Here is a 13,966-nt window from a genome sequence, read left to right as displayed (position 1 = left end):
TGCCTCATTTTGCCAACATACAGCCCCAAGACATCAGTTGGTGCTGTCTGGGACACATTGTGCCTCATCAGATTTGATCAGACTTTTCTTTCACAACAACAAACAGACTTCAATAGAGCTTCCATCCCCAAAGATCTCAAAGCTTTTAGGAGATTCAATTTGTGCTTTTACTTTGAGCCTTCTGCAGAGGACTTGGGGGTCCTGGAGAACAAAAAGTTGGACATGAACAAGCACTGTGCACTTGCAGCCCAGGAGATCAGCAGTATCCTGGGTTGCATCAGAAGAGGAGTGGCCAGCAGAACAAGAGAGGGGATAGTCCCCCTCTACACTGGCTTTGTCAGGCACCACCTGGAGTATTGTGTCCAAGCCTGGGGCTTCCAGTACGGAGGGATGTGGAGATATTGTAGTAGGTCCAGAGGAGGGCCATGAAGACAACACTTCATTATGAAGAAAGGTTGAGAACTGGGCTTGTTCAGCCTGGAGAAGAGAAAGCTCTGGAGAGGTTCCATTGCAACATTCCAGTATTTGAGGGGAGCTTATAAACAGGAGAGGAACTGACTTTTTACATGGTTTGATAGCAATAGAACAAGAAAGAATGACTTTAAACAAAAAAGAGGGGAGATTTAGGTTAAATGTTAGGAGGAAATTCTTTAATTAGAGACTGGTGAGTCATAGGCACAGAGAGCCGTGGGTGCCCCATTGCTGGAGGTGTTCAAGGGCAGGTTGGATGGGTTCCTGGGCAGCCTGATCTGGTGGGTGGCAGCTCTGCCCACAGCAGTTTGGAGCTTGATGATCTTTAAGGTCCCATTCAACCAAACCATGATTTTAAAAGAACTCTCGCCAGTCTTCAGTGCTGAGGTTAAGCCAGCTGTAAAAGTGGCTATGAAAGACTGCTGGAAATTGCAACCATTCTGTAGTTTGATTTTCATTTAATAATTATTAAGTGAATTTTAACTTTAGAAGAGAGGGAAACAGTGGTTCTACTCTGGGAAAACTGTGAACCACATGTTTAGGCCTGTGATAGACTGGAGTAGGTAGAAACACCAGCAAATTCTAGAATGTGTTTTTTTGTGTGTGGGGGGGGGGGTTTATTTTGATCTATCTAGCTAACTATCTACTTTTTTAAGAATGTTAGAAAAATGTCTGCCCTCTTCACCATTCTCCTAACCTCTAGTCCTCACCCAGAGCAGCACGTCTGCACAGATATCAGCCCAGTGGGAGCAGCCCCTCTGAGATGTTTACCCTCCTGTTCTCTATAGCCAGTCTTTCTAGTTTCACAGCCTCCGCAAGGCTGCAGGCATCTTTTTTGGTGTCATCCAAGAAACACACCCACCTCTCTCTCTCCAGCCCCATCTTCTGCTTCTCTCAGAGATTTTGCAACTCCCATGAAGGAATTTCGAGTAATGCCAGTCACAAAAACTATCATAGAAATTAGAGATGGGAAAATCTTGCTAGTTCATCCCATCCATCCCCTCACATTCTTGTCCAACCCAGTTTCTGCAAACGTTTTGCCTACAGAACATTTTCCAGTGTGTTATCCAGTCTGCTGGTGTATGATTTAAGCAATGGGCATCCATTGCTTCCCATGTGAGACTGTTCTGCAGACGACTACATTTCTCTATTTGGAAGAGGTTTCTGAAGCTTTTTTTCCATTCTGCATGACCTAATTTCTCTAAGCTCTTCCCTTAGTAGCACACTACCCAAATGCTCCCCTTCCTTTGTGCTTACCCTGTTATAATGTTGGCAAATAATTTGTGTTTTGTGACGCTTAATACTCAGCTTTAAATCTCAGCAATTATGATCCTTGTTTACCTGGGAAAAAGTAATGGTGAAATTAATGTGTTAATTTGCATGTAGAACATGGAAGACATTGCTAGTAGCATTGCCTCTTTATTATAGTCACTTGACACATTTCATCACAAGGTTTGGCTCTTTTATTTTTTCACTTTGCCAAACTTAAAGCCAGCATCTACCATCTCACATCTGTTATGGCTATTTTATTGGGTTCTTTTTCTGTTTGTTTTTCATTTCACTCAAAACCACTTAGCTGTTTCCAGCAACAAGGCTGGCAGGGGAATATTTATTACAATTAGAAAAAAGAAAAAAGAAAGTAAAGAAAAAGATGATGTTTTCATTTTAAAAGAGCCTCTCTCAATACTGTCTTCCTTGAGAAGAAATCACACTCTTTCTGTCAGGAAAGCATCCTTTTCCATCCTTCACAAAATCTCCGCCCCATATCTGACTATATAACAAGCTGCTGAGTAATTGCAGCTTGAGCCTGCTCAGAAGAAACACAAGGGAAGGACAGTTGTTAATTATTTGTTGGTTTTTTTTTTAGCAGCAAGCCCGATGGAAACAACAGCACTTGACAAAGACCCAGGCTGTCCTACACTTGGGCCAAGGGCTGTGGCTGCCTCACCCCAGCCTGCCCTGGCCCAGGAGGCAGCTGCCATGTTCACAGTGCAACCCGGCCTGTCAGGCGGCCTGGGGGGGGTCTCAGGCACCCAGAAATCTAGCTGTGAAGAGAGGAGAGAAACACAGAAGGAAAGAGGAGACGCCCAAGCTCTTGGTGTGCCAATGCTAAAGTACTTCTCGTTTCTGTTTCCACTGAGAGGGGCACTCCCTTCCCCCCAGTTGTGTGGGGAAGCCTGGGTGCTCGTGGCTGTGGCTGAGCCCTGAGGTCCACACCACAGCTGGGGAAGCATGTGCAAGGGAGTGCTGGACACCGAACCCTCCTTCCTCTCAGAGGCCTTTGAATAGCACCATCAGCTTCCTCCAGGCCTGCCACGGTGTGGGGCTGGGGCCTCAAATTTGTAGCACCCTCACCCTGTGTCCAGGCCTGGTTCCCACTGCAGTGCACAGACAGCTTGGGATGGCCCTCATCACAAGACCGACTGTGAGGGGGCAGCTCCCAGGCACCACGGAGAGATGGAGAGGGATCTGACATCCTCATTAAGTCTGGGAAAAAAGAGATGCCCTCAGGCTTGAATCTTGGATAATTACCATGATGTCCAGTGAGATAAAATGTGGAACTGCAATATTTAGCACTGTTTATTTCAAAGCAACCTCTGTAACATAACCTCTGCTCTGCACTCTAGAGAAGGATGGTTTTATGATTCCCTTTAGACCAATGTCTCAGACCTCAGCTCCTCCGACTCATGCTCCCTGCCTGCTCTGCTCTGTTGGGATAGCTGGTCTGAGGAACTCCCTCATGCCTCCTGGCCATTCGGGTGGCTGTTCCTCTTGCCATGCTTCCACCTGATTCATGAATCCTTCCTTTCCCAGTTCTCTCTCCATTTCTTTTTTTTTTCTTTTTTTTTTTTTCTCCTCTTTGAATGCCGAGGGAAGGAGTTTTTAATAGCTGAAGAACAAAAACACCTCCCACATCTTACCTCAAAAAAGCTAACTCTCTGTCTTACTCACTCATTTTGATTTCCAAACCTCTTCTGCTAACTCAGAGTCTGCCTTTGAAGCTTCAGTTCCTCAATTACTAGCATGTGAGTATAACTTTAGTAAACCATGGAGCTTCAATGACCTCCAGGGGACAATCCGTGTGAGTAAATAACTCAGATGTGCAATGGAGACCTTAAGCATTTAGAAGAGATAGAATAGTTTTCTGATGGATATTTTGAGTGGGTTGAAATCAAGATGTAACAAGAGAACTGCATGATTTAAATCCAGGATATAGGACAAGGATCTCTCACAGAGTATTTTATTATGTTGGCCCAAGACATTTGAGGTGGATATTGGTGGTATGACAGTAGAGGTTGAACCTTCCTGCTAATATCCTGTTCATTATTTATTTATTTATTTTTCTATGAGATAGATGGCGGAAGGTGGGCATTCTGACAAAATGGAATTTGACATGGAAGCGCTTATGAATCGTATTTGAATTCCTCCATGCAGAAAAATCTGCACACATTGACATTAATCAACACTTGTTGAATGTTGATGGTGCTCAAACAGTGGATACGAGCAATGTGAGGTGGTGTGTGATACATTTCAGCAGTGGCAACACCAGCTTGAAAGACAAGCAACATTCCAGATGTCCATGCACAGCTGTCACACCATGGAAAGAACAACTCGATCAGCTCATCTGCGCAAACTGGATGGTAACTATGTTGAAAAGTAGTGTTTTGTAACTGCGAATTTGCTCTATCAAATAGCATGACTGTGTTCTTTGTATCTGTCGTAGTTCCCATAGAAATAAGTAGGAGACATTACTTTCAGAGCAGTCTTACAAAAAAACTCAAGAGTAGGCTTGAGGGTCTTCAGGGTGTCTGGATCATGCTGGTGCAGGTGAATTGACTGGGTATTCTCGGAGATTTCCACTAGCTCTCCATATTCTGATCCACCATACTGCAATTAGAAATAAATAAATAAACAAACAAACAAATAAATAAGAACAGTGTATCTTTCCCACCAACTTTATGTTGATTCCAACATCAATAAGGATCAGCTGTGCTGCAGAAGTGTGTCCGTGGGAATGACTGTGAAGACCCAACTTTATGGTGTAGGGAAACAAGCTATTTTTGAACTATCAGTCTAGCTGTTGCAAAGTGGAATTCAGCACAGCTTAATTTACCCCACTTCTGGACGGAGGTTTGTATCCTGCATTGCATTCCATTTTGCTGGAGCAAAATTGTTAGCAACACCCAACTAAAACAAGCACCAAATGTTTACTCCCCATCACTGCCACTGCTTTGACTGCAGTGTAAACGCACCACTAATGACTTGGCCAATAAGAGGGGAAAATCATGTGTCAGAGCCAAGTACAGAACTAGGAATTTCGGCTGCCAGCCAGCTCATTAGATCACACTGTGTGCCTCTAATGAAATGCATTGATTTGTGACTCCTACAATAGCATTTTTAGGAAATCATTTCACTGGCTATTTATTTCTGTCTTGGAACAGACTGATGAGGTGGGAAAAATGAAGCAGACTCACACTGATTACAAATCAAGAACAAAGTTTTAAGAATGAGGCTAACTAACCATTGGAACAACTTTTCTGAGGATGTAATGGGTTTTCCATCATATCCTATTGTATAGTCAATACTACTTAGCTATATAAAATATGCTCTATAGCTCCAGCAGAAGCTCTGTTTTTCTCTAGAGATGATTGAATTCTTTGGTTTCTATTACACAAGAGATCAGACTGTGGTGTTGTAGCAGTTCCTCTTGATGACAAAAAGCCGTGAGCCTGTGACAGCCATTGAGTCTGGGTGTTTTTGATCCTGTGCAGGAGCAGACTGAGATCCCATAACCAGTAGATTTAAAACTGGCAAAAAATAAAGATCATAAAGGGATTACCAAATTGTGAAGACGTGCTCTGCAGAAGTAGACGCCGATTCTTACAGTGACACAAAGTCCTGTGATGAATTAGCAAGCTCAGAAAGCCAAACTCGCTACGTTTCAAAGCATCTGGTAGCATCTCACAGAACGTCTTGACCATCAAAAAGAAAGAAAGAAGTGAGGTGAGTCCATGTTCATCTTGCACTTCATTGGGTGCCTCAGAAGAGCTGATGGTGATAGTGAGCAGTTGATAAGGTGAGCTGTGACCTACTTGGAGGGTTATATGTCTTGTTTGCCTGGACTGGATCTAATTTCATATCCTTATAGCTACATATAAGATATTGTCTTCTGCTTTGTCTTCTTCTAGTTTGTGTTTGGCTAAATTTGATTAAAAAAGGCTGTTTTTCTTCCCCTCCCCCATCCTTGCTTAGCTAAATATATCACAGAGCTGTGCAGTGTCTTAGCATTCTTTGAAGAGCACCCCTCTTTCTGGTAGTCTTACGTTGCATATCTAGAAATGGAGGCATCTGGAATCTTTAAGTGAATCCTCAGAATCTGTGCTGATACATTTGACTTTTTGATTTGCTTTCTGTGCGTTTTTGTGTGTTTCGATCAATAAGGGTTAAACAGGAAAAAAATAAGACTTGCCTAGGGAAAAAATGTAAAGTTCTGTTCAAACTAATGGCAAGCTTATATGTTCATTTTTATGAAGAACTTAATCGTTCCAGTTCAATCTATATGTCTGTTACGCCACAGACGTGCTGTCTAGCAACGTAAGCTGTTCATGTTTAAAAACAGAATTCACCTTTAAATGTGCTTTGACTAAAAAAATGCCTGGTGAGGTCATTCGCAGAGCAAGAGTTAATGCATCATGCAAACAGCTAAATAAAGGTTACAATCTGAGTGGAATTATTCAGAGCTCAGGCAGAAATCTGGCATTTGCAGTCTGTCACTGGCTTTAAGAAGTCTGGCTCGCTCGGTGTCATTGCCGCCCAGACACATCCTGCTGGCTGTGTGGCACTGAGGGAGGGGACACGGCAGCACTGGACGTCTTCCTGTAATAACAGCACAGACAGGAGCAGGGGGTGAATGGTACCCGGAAGTGTCATGTGTGAAGAATGTGTGGAATGAGGGGTAAGTATGAGCGTGCCTTTGTCCAGGTTTCACAGGGTGACTTTATGGGTGTAAATAGCCATTCTTTCTCCTCTCTTTCTCCTCAGGATGGCTAAAGAGCTGATGTCTGGAGAGCATATGGTCCCTGGTACACTGAGGATGCAGAGCCAAGCAGAGTGCTATGAATGGCTGTGTGCCTCTTGGGATCTGCCAGCTGAGTATTGCAATTGTTGGGCCCTGTCTGGTAAGGGTTTCTTGCCCTTCTTTATCACCAACAACTCTAGGGAATTAAGGGCATCTTTTGGGCAGAATACATCTTAAGTATGTGTGTGATACAGCTGAGATGAAAACACACCTCTTCTAAATTCCCAGGCTTTTGTAGATTTGGCAGTCCCCACAGAGGTGTTCTGCTGAGATTGTGTTGTGCGTTTTGTTCCCTTGTTTTGTTTCTGTAAGCCAAATGCTTGGATGATTGCACAGGAAACCGACTGCTGTGGGCATTCACTTCAATGGGCAAACTTGAAATGAGTCACCAGGGACTGGCTACTGCTGAGTTCAAAAAGAGACATCTCAAACCTGTAGCAAAGCCAAGCTGTGGTGGGAAACACCAGATACAAAGAAGAGAAAACTGGAAGGCACAGCAGGGGGAGAGACACACAGAACGATGTATTCCTGTCTGTAACTGATCAGATTTTGGCAAAGTTGGAATGGAGATTTTAAAAGAAAGAACATTTTACTAAGAGAAGTTCGTGAAATGTCAAGAAATGTGTTCTCATGTTGATGTTCTATGAGCTGTGCGCAGTAATCTGGGCATAGAAACACTCTGAAAAAATTAATATGTTACTTGCTAAAATGCTGCAGAATGTATTAGAAAGAATAACTTTGTGCAGGACGGAAGGTGGAGTAAATGAATGACCTGATGGGCTTCTGGTTCATTTCTTTCCCTGTTGATTTCAAAAGTCTCTCGGGCTCAGACAATTGAAAGACAAAGATCCACTTCCCGACATCCCGAGGGAAGGAAAGAGAATATGTTCATACCAATGGGGGGAGGAGGGGAAGTGGAAAAAGAAGGGAAGAAGAAAAGAAAGCCCACAAAAACAGGAGGGGTAGAAGTCCAGACTTGGGTGTTGCTTCCCCCAGGATCACACAGGAATAGCAGACTCCTGAAAAGAAGACTAGAGAAAGATTGCCATCTTCTGGAAGGATAAATATTTGCCATTATTCAGAATCTGGCATATTCTTAAAACCATAGCATATATCTGATAAATTTATTTTTAAACCGGAGCCCATGTCCATAAATCTAAATTCAGTCACATTTCATTAATATATATGCCATGATCCTAGCTTTAGGAACTGACAAAGCACCCTGGATTTTAATGAGACTCGTGCTTAAAATTAGAAACTTATTAGAGATTATCAGCAGTGAAATGAATTTTATTTATTCTCAGGCTTGAAAACCACTTGGGCTTATTGTTTTGTTTTAATTGAGCATTAAGAAGCCAAATTTAAGGCGTTTGGATGCAGAGACTGAACAATGAAGTATACTGCTGCTCTTCTTTTAAGCATCAGCTCCTTCAGCAAATTAAGGACATCTGTAACAAACAGAGCCTTGCTTTTAATCAAAAAGCCCACAGACAGCTTGTGAAGCACAGAAACATTCAGCATTGCCTTCAGTTAGCCCATCTTAGTGATGATTATCTATATTAGAGGAGCTTAGGCAGTGGCTGGGATGAAAATAACTGTGCAGCCATCAGCTGTAATGCTGAAGGCAGGGAGGGTCAGCACCCTGTAGCAGCACTGCCACTGTGCAGGCTCCTGGAGTCTTGGGCTGTGCAGTCCCCAGAGTTATTGGTACACCTGTGTCTGGTGTTGGAAGTATAGGATGGGAGCAGCACCTCTCTCTCACACTTTTATTGCACGTGGTGCTGCTCTGAGCCCTCTAGCGACTGCTCTTTCTCATGAGATTTGATGCCGTTCTTGCTGTTGTGCTGCCAAAGAAGCTGTAACTAAACTCTCAAGTATCATAGGGTATTTAAGCTTTACAGGGCAGGAGCTCAGAGGGGCCTTTGGGTGAGTGTGAATCTTTTTGTTTCTTTCTAGCTTTCCAAATTCATCTCATGTGAAGCAGCTGGGAGTTGCAGTTCCTGGTGAACTTCATGCCTCGGTAAAGCTGGCAATACAAGGGACACCACCCTTCGAGTACTGCACTTGTTTGTCTCGCCAGTGTTTCACAGAGCCTGCCTGTCATTCAGTACTTGTTTTGCTTAGAGACGCCTGTTTTTTCATTATGACTCCCATTGTCCATGGGGAGAGCTGGATTGACATAAAGAGTCTGAGATCCACAGTATTCAGAGCAAATTCAGTCATATGGGCTTTCCTAATCCCATTTTTATATTATTTCTCCCCTTTCTATAGTTGGAATCTGGCCAGGAAGACATCCCAGGGATGGGAATTCTGGATCCTTGTCATCTGCTGAGGCTGTGAGCAAAGGAAGGGGCTAATTGGTGCTCAGAGTGTTGATAGTTTCTGAGCTAAGAGCATTGTCCCCTGAAGCACCAGTCAGAGGGCTGCCACCTCATTCCATTCAAAGTCCCAAACAGCCGCTACCCAGAGATGGCTTGGAATCCTTCTGTGCTTCACTGAAACTTTTTGCTCAGTGAATGCTGCTCTTAATCCCAGTCTGCAGCAACGAGCACTTCCCATATAATCTCCCAGAACAGCTGTGCTGTGATTGCATTGTGGATTATAAAATGAGCATTTTCCACAAACCAGCTGCTGGCTGGAGGGATAGCGTTTAATAATCATGGGGAGGGAGTGGGCAAGGGAAGAGAGGAGGAGACGAAGGAGAAAGGAGGGTTAGAAGCAGTTTGGTTTCTTGGGAAATTTAGAGACAAGTAAAACCGAAGAGAAATTGTGAGTTCTATTTCTGTATTACTCCTCCAAATTAACAGGACTTCAAGGACTTGCTAGTAAGGTAAATTCAAATTTCTTTCCTTTTGGGGGTTACCAAGGTACTGTGGTCAGTTACTGTCAGTGTATGGCTTTTATGGAGGGAAAATATTCTTATGAAGATGTCATTCAGATTTGCTTCTTATGCCCTACAGCCTTGGCATCGCTGGTAAGAAGTTCCTGCTTCTGAATCATTTCAGTTCTCTTTTCCTTGTCACTGGTTCTAAGATAATGTGGCCTTTGACCAACCATAACAAATCAACTGGAGAGAATATTTTCCCCACTACTGAAGATTTAAGTTAGGAAAAAAAAAAAAGATTTGATGTTTTGTTCATTTGTTGTTTTGTTTTTTGGTCAATGTTGTGAGTGGGAAGATTATTTTCAATAAACGTGTGAACAAACTGAAACCAGGTGAAAGAAAATATAACCGAGAATGGGTGAACAACTGACAAACCACTCTGAAGGTTGGTGGTATCCAATACACCTCCAGATCATGAAACTCTTTAGTTACCATATCACTAAGATGGTACCATCTCTGGGGTGTAGCATTTCAATTGCTGAAACGTGTGCTCTGAAGGAAGCAAAAGAAGCCAGAACATAAGACAGTCCAGGAATTACTCAAGAACTCGGTATTTTCTTGCCTTTGAAGATGTTCTGGATCAGGAACTGTTTTCTAAGTGATGAGATGCTAATCAAATCTTGCCTTCCAAGCAGTGTTTCAGCAACGTCTCTGTTGGCCACATTTCTGAGCTTGCTGGTTAGCAGAAAAAAGCTCTTCTAACGCATCGCTTTCATCTGTATTCATGTAAGACTGTCACAAACAGCGTGATTGTTTATTTCTAGTTTTTCATGGTATTGTCCACAGTATGCTGGGCCTTTCACACATATTCAACATGAGGTGAGTCAACAGAGGTTGTGTGAAGAGGCCAGCAGCAGGCAATGTCTGTACAAACTGAATCTGTTCGTGGTCAAATAGATTTTGAGAGTCATAAATAGGAAAGGGTGGGAGTATCTGGCTGAAATTGTGCCAAGCATAGGGTGTGCCATGTGGGAAGAGGCATGCATTGATTACATGAAAGTTGATGTGTGGGTAGATGACATCTAATCAATCCATGGAGTGATAAGATGGGGTTCTCAGACAGAAGTCAGTGCAGGGTTTTGCAGGAACCTTGAAATCTTAAGCTTCTCTCTGAGAGAGAAAGACCACAAGACCCTGGTGCACAAACTGCTTTCAGAATTACTTATTACTTGTGATGAGATGAAAATGAGGATAATGTTTGTGACACCATTTGTTCTTAAGCAACAACAACAACAAGCCTTTTGGCACTTTGTATGAGAGCACAGACACTGTTCCCCAACCACTCTACCAAGTATATGATGTGCAGGGCAGTGATTGCTCAAGTGGGAGGTGCTGCTCTGAGCTTGAACTCAAGCTGCTGGGTGTGGGTAGCTGGGTACCCTCCTGGGGCAGGTCACTGTGATCTGAGAACACTTCCCTTTCTTTTCCCTCTCTGTAATCAGTATCCTATCTGCCTCCTTAGATAAAGGAATGAACAGTGCTTGAAGAAGTATTTTGGGGTACGTGGCAAAAAGAGTTCTCATTTAGCTGAACAAAGTATTTGTTATGTTCTTTGTAGTGGAAACACGTGGCACTTAGGGAAGTTGGTTAACAGCTCTTATCTACTGTGTCTGAGATGGAGCTGACAATCACCTCTCTCATTTTCTGTGCACACACACACCAGTGCATTCAGTCCCAGTAGTTCCACAGGGTCACCCTCTCTTCCCTGGTACACAAATCCAGTGTATTTTGAAATGGCTGAAACTGAGCTATCGTTCCACTGCTCTGGCTTTTAGGAAAAGGGTCTTTCTTTGCTGGGATGTTGTGAGGAGTACAGTCTGCTTCTTCTACGCATGTCCCTTCCCCACGTGCTCCCCAAGAAGAGCAAGGGTTTGTGACACTAGATGTGGTGTGACAGTCCCTCCGTTTCTGTGTTGTAGATGGAGCTGCTGAAGATATTGCCATGGCGTCGTGCTTTCCTGGCAGTCATCCTGAACCTGCTGGCTCTCAGCCTCTCCACCACTGCCTTGCTCAGCAGCTACTGGTGCACTGGTACCCAGAAAGTGCCCAAGCCTTTGTGTGGGAAGAGCAAAGACTCCAAGTGCATCGGTGTCCCCATGACGCCTGATGCAACTGCTAGCAATGCTTCAGCCCAGGAGGAGGTGCACTACAGCTGGGAGACTGGGGATGACCGCTTTTCCTTCAGATACTTCCACACGGGGATGTGGCTTTCCTGCGAAGAGAGCATGGAAGGGCCAGGTAGCATCTTGACCAGATGGCCACAGCTTTTTCCCTTGCTTTTACTCCACGGGAGTTCAGAATTGAAAGGCGGAGGCTTTCCTAGATGGCACCAACCCTGTGCACTGCCTCTGTACTTCTGTCCCTCATAGAGGTGTTTACAGATGGTAGCAAGGCAGAATGCCTGTCTCTGGTGTGCCCTTCTGTGTGGAGCAGGGGCTGTGGAATGCAGATGATGGTGACAGCAGCAGCTTTGTGGTTGTACCATTCATCCTGACGGGCACTGGAGTGGCCCTCCTTTCTCATCCCCTGAGCTCCGTTCCTACATATAGTCCACTTCATGCTCTACAGGGCACATCTGTGCATATTCCCTATGAAATCAATATGGGGATTTTATTCAGTGTTGTCAACTGGTAGTTAACAACTGTGAGGATTACATTTGTTGACATTCTCCTTAAATTACCAAACTTAGGAGATGTGTGAAATGAATAGGGATCGGGCATTTCTCAGACAAACAAAAAGCAATAAGGAGAGGAAGAGAAGTCTTGCTTTACAGATGCAGAGAAAACCTTGAGAATATGACCAGAGATAAATCAGAGGTAGGAGATAAATTGACCTAAGGATTAGAGCTATGGTATTTTAATTTTTACTAATTTCTGTGATATTGTGACAGATTTGACTTGTGATTTTTGACTGTAAACTAGTACTGCAAGCTCTGGAGTGCCAGGGGCTGGTCATGCTCTTGCCCAGCCCTGCTGCGATCCTTCTGCAGGAACTGGTGACATATCAGTACAGGTGGATGCTTTGCAGTGCACAAACACACTTTACAGCCTGGTGCATACATCGGGGATCAGAACTGACCCAGAAGGTGACCATCAGAGAGAAGCATAACTAAAGATGCAGCGATGAAAGTCGCTTTCATCAAGCCCTTTCCACCGAGCCCGCTGCCCTGCTCTTCAGGTCTACCCAACACAAACAGAATCATGGAACTGTTTGAGTTGGAAGAAACTCTTAAAGGTCATCTTGTCTGACCCCCCTTCTCTAACTGACTGACCATTCTAGTACAGCATTGCTCAATTTTTTTTATCCTTTGCTGCAAGATTCTGAAAATTAATTAATGAATAAATGCATGCATAGATACATATGTACATAAAGGTGAACAAAAGACAGAAGTGGGGTGGAAGCAGGAACATGCTTGGAAGTCTCATGTCCTAATGAGAGGATTGCTTCATTATGAGCTTTTTCAGATACGCTGTGGAAAGAGATGTATTTATTTGGGACTGATTTGGGCTTGAGTGTGTTTCCATGGTGCTTGTGGGAGTGGGAATACGTAATTTGACAGCTTTCTCTGAAAGAATTGTCTGGCCACCAGGCAGTCCTGGAATAACCCCAGTGCCTGAAGGAATGCTGAGAGCATGTTACATCTGGATTTCAGCAGTGCATGGGGTAGGCATAGTCAGCCTCAGTCCCCTGCTTCCTATAAAGTGAGTACTATCTACCCACTGCTGAGGGTCTCTGAAGCAAGTGCAAAGAGAACAACAACTGAACTTAAAAAAAAAACAAACAAGGCTCTGATCAGCAACAGGAGTTTGAATTGAATTGAGCTGGAGAAAGGATTTCATTATTCAAGCTAATCTCAGGATCAGCTTTAGATGAGCCATTACGGAATAACCTCATTAAAGTTCTAGGTGAAGTAGCAAACGGCAAGTTAATGAAGACTACAGATGGCACTAAAACTGGGTAGCATCCTGAGAGCCATGGATGATAGAAGTAATACAGGGGATTGGGAGAGATTAGAACTGGGGATAGAAATTAAGGAAATGAGATTCTTAGATGAAAAACTGCAGGCTGGTATTCCTGTGAGAGAATACCATGCCAAGTAGAGGACAGGACCCTCAAATGCAGTGATGCAGTACACAGCAATGCTAAGAAAGACTTAAAGATAATAATGGTGGACCCTTCATTAATAGTTTGTATCTGGTCTCTGTAAAATGCCAAAGCAAAAACGAACAACATTTGTCTGAATAGTATGCCTAAACTGGGAGGACAGAAGGCTTACTTTCTGTGTGATTCCTTGTCTCAGGAGAGGATCTCACATCACTAACATTCAGTATATGGGAAGAGAATTTTTTTGCTTACTTCTTGGGAAATCAATAATGTAAAATGATTTGCCTGAGGTGAGTGAGAGTGCGGGTCCTCAGAGGAGGTGGGTCTGTGGTCTGTTGTAACCTACACTTCAATTGCCCTGACCAACAGCCCTCAGAGACTGGTAATAAAGAGGTGAAGAAGTAGCAGCAGATTTATATATTTACCAA

The 13,966-nt window shown here is 43.6% G+C and overlaps 1 protein-coding gene across 4 annotated transcripts in view; it reads left to right on the top strand.

Annotated features, from left to right (window-relative positions):
* Positions 1–13,966, top strand: part of GSG1 (germ cell associated 1) — an 87,372-nt gene that overhangs the window by 68,544 nt on the left and 4,862 nt on the right. Inside the window, exons 2-6 of one of the 4 annotated variants that reach the window (XM_072334860.1) lie at positions 3,827–4,112; positions 5,244–5,475; positions 6,514–6,650; positions 8,507–8,570; positions 11,354–11,672. In XM_072334860.1, coding sequence (XP_072190961.1) covers positions 11,354–11,672 — 319 coding nt within the window. In that variant the 5' untranslated portion in view covers positions 3,827–4,112; positions 5,244–5,475; positions 6,514–6,650; positions 8,507–8,570. Of the gene's footprint in view, positions 1–3,826; positions 4,113–5,243; positions 5,476–6,280; positions 6,428–6,513; positions 6,651–8,506; positions 8,571–9,253; positions 9,381–11,353; positions 11,673–13,966 lie in introns of those variants that run through there. The other 3 variants (XM_072334867.1, XM_072334852.1, XM_072334876.1) reach the window with 3 other exon arrangements.

Source organism: Excalfactoria chinensis, chromosome 1 (genome assembly GCF_039878825.1).
Source record: "Excalfactoria chinensis isolate bCotChi1 chromosome 1, bCotChi1.hap2, whole genome shotgun sequence".
Taxonomy (NCBI): Eukaryota; Metazoa; Chordata; class Aves; order Galliformes; family Phasianidae; genus Excalfactoria; species Excalfactoria chinensis.
This window is presented reverse-complemented; position numbering and strand designations above follow the sequence as displayed.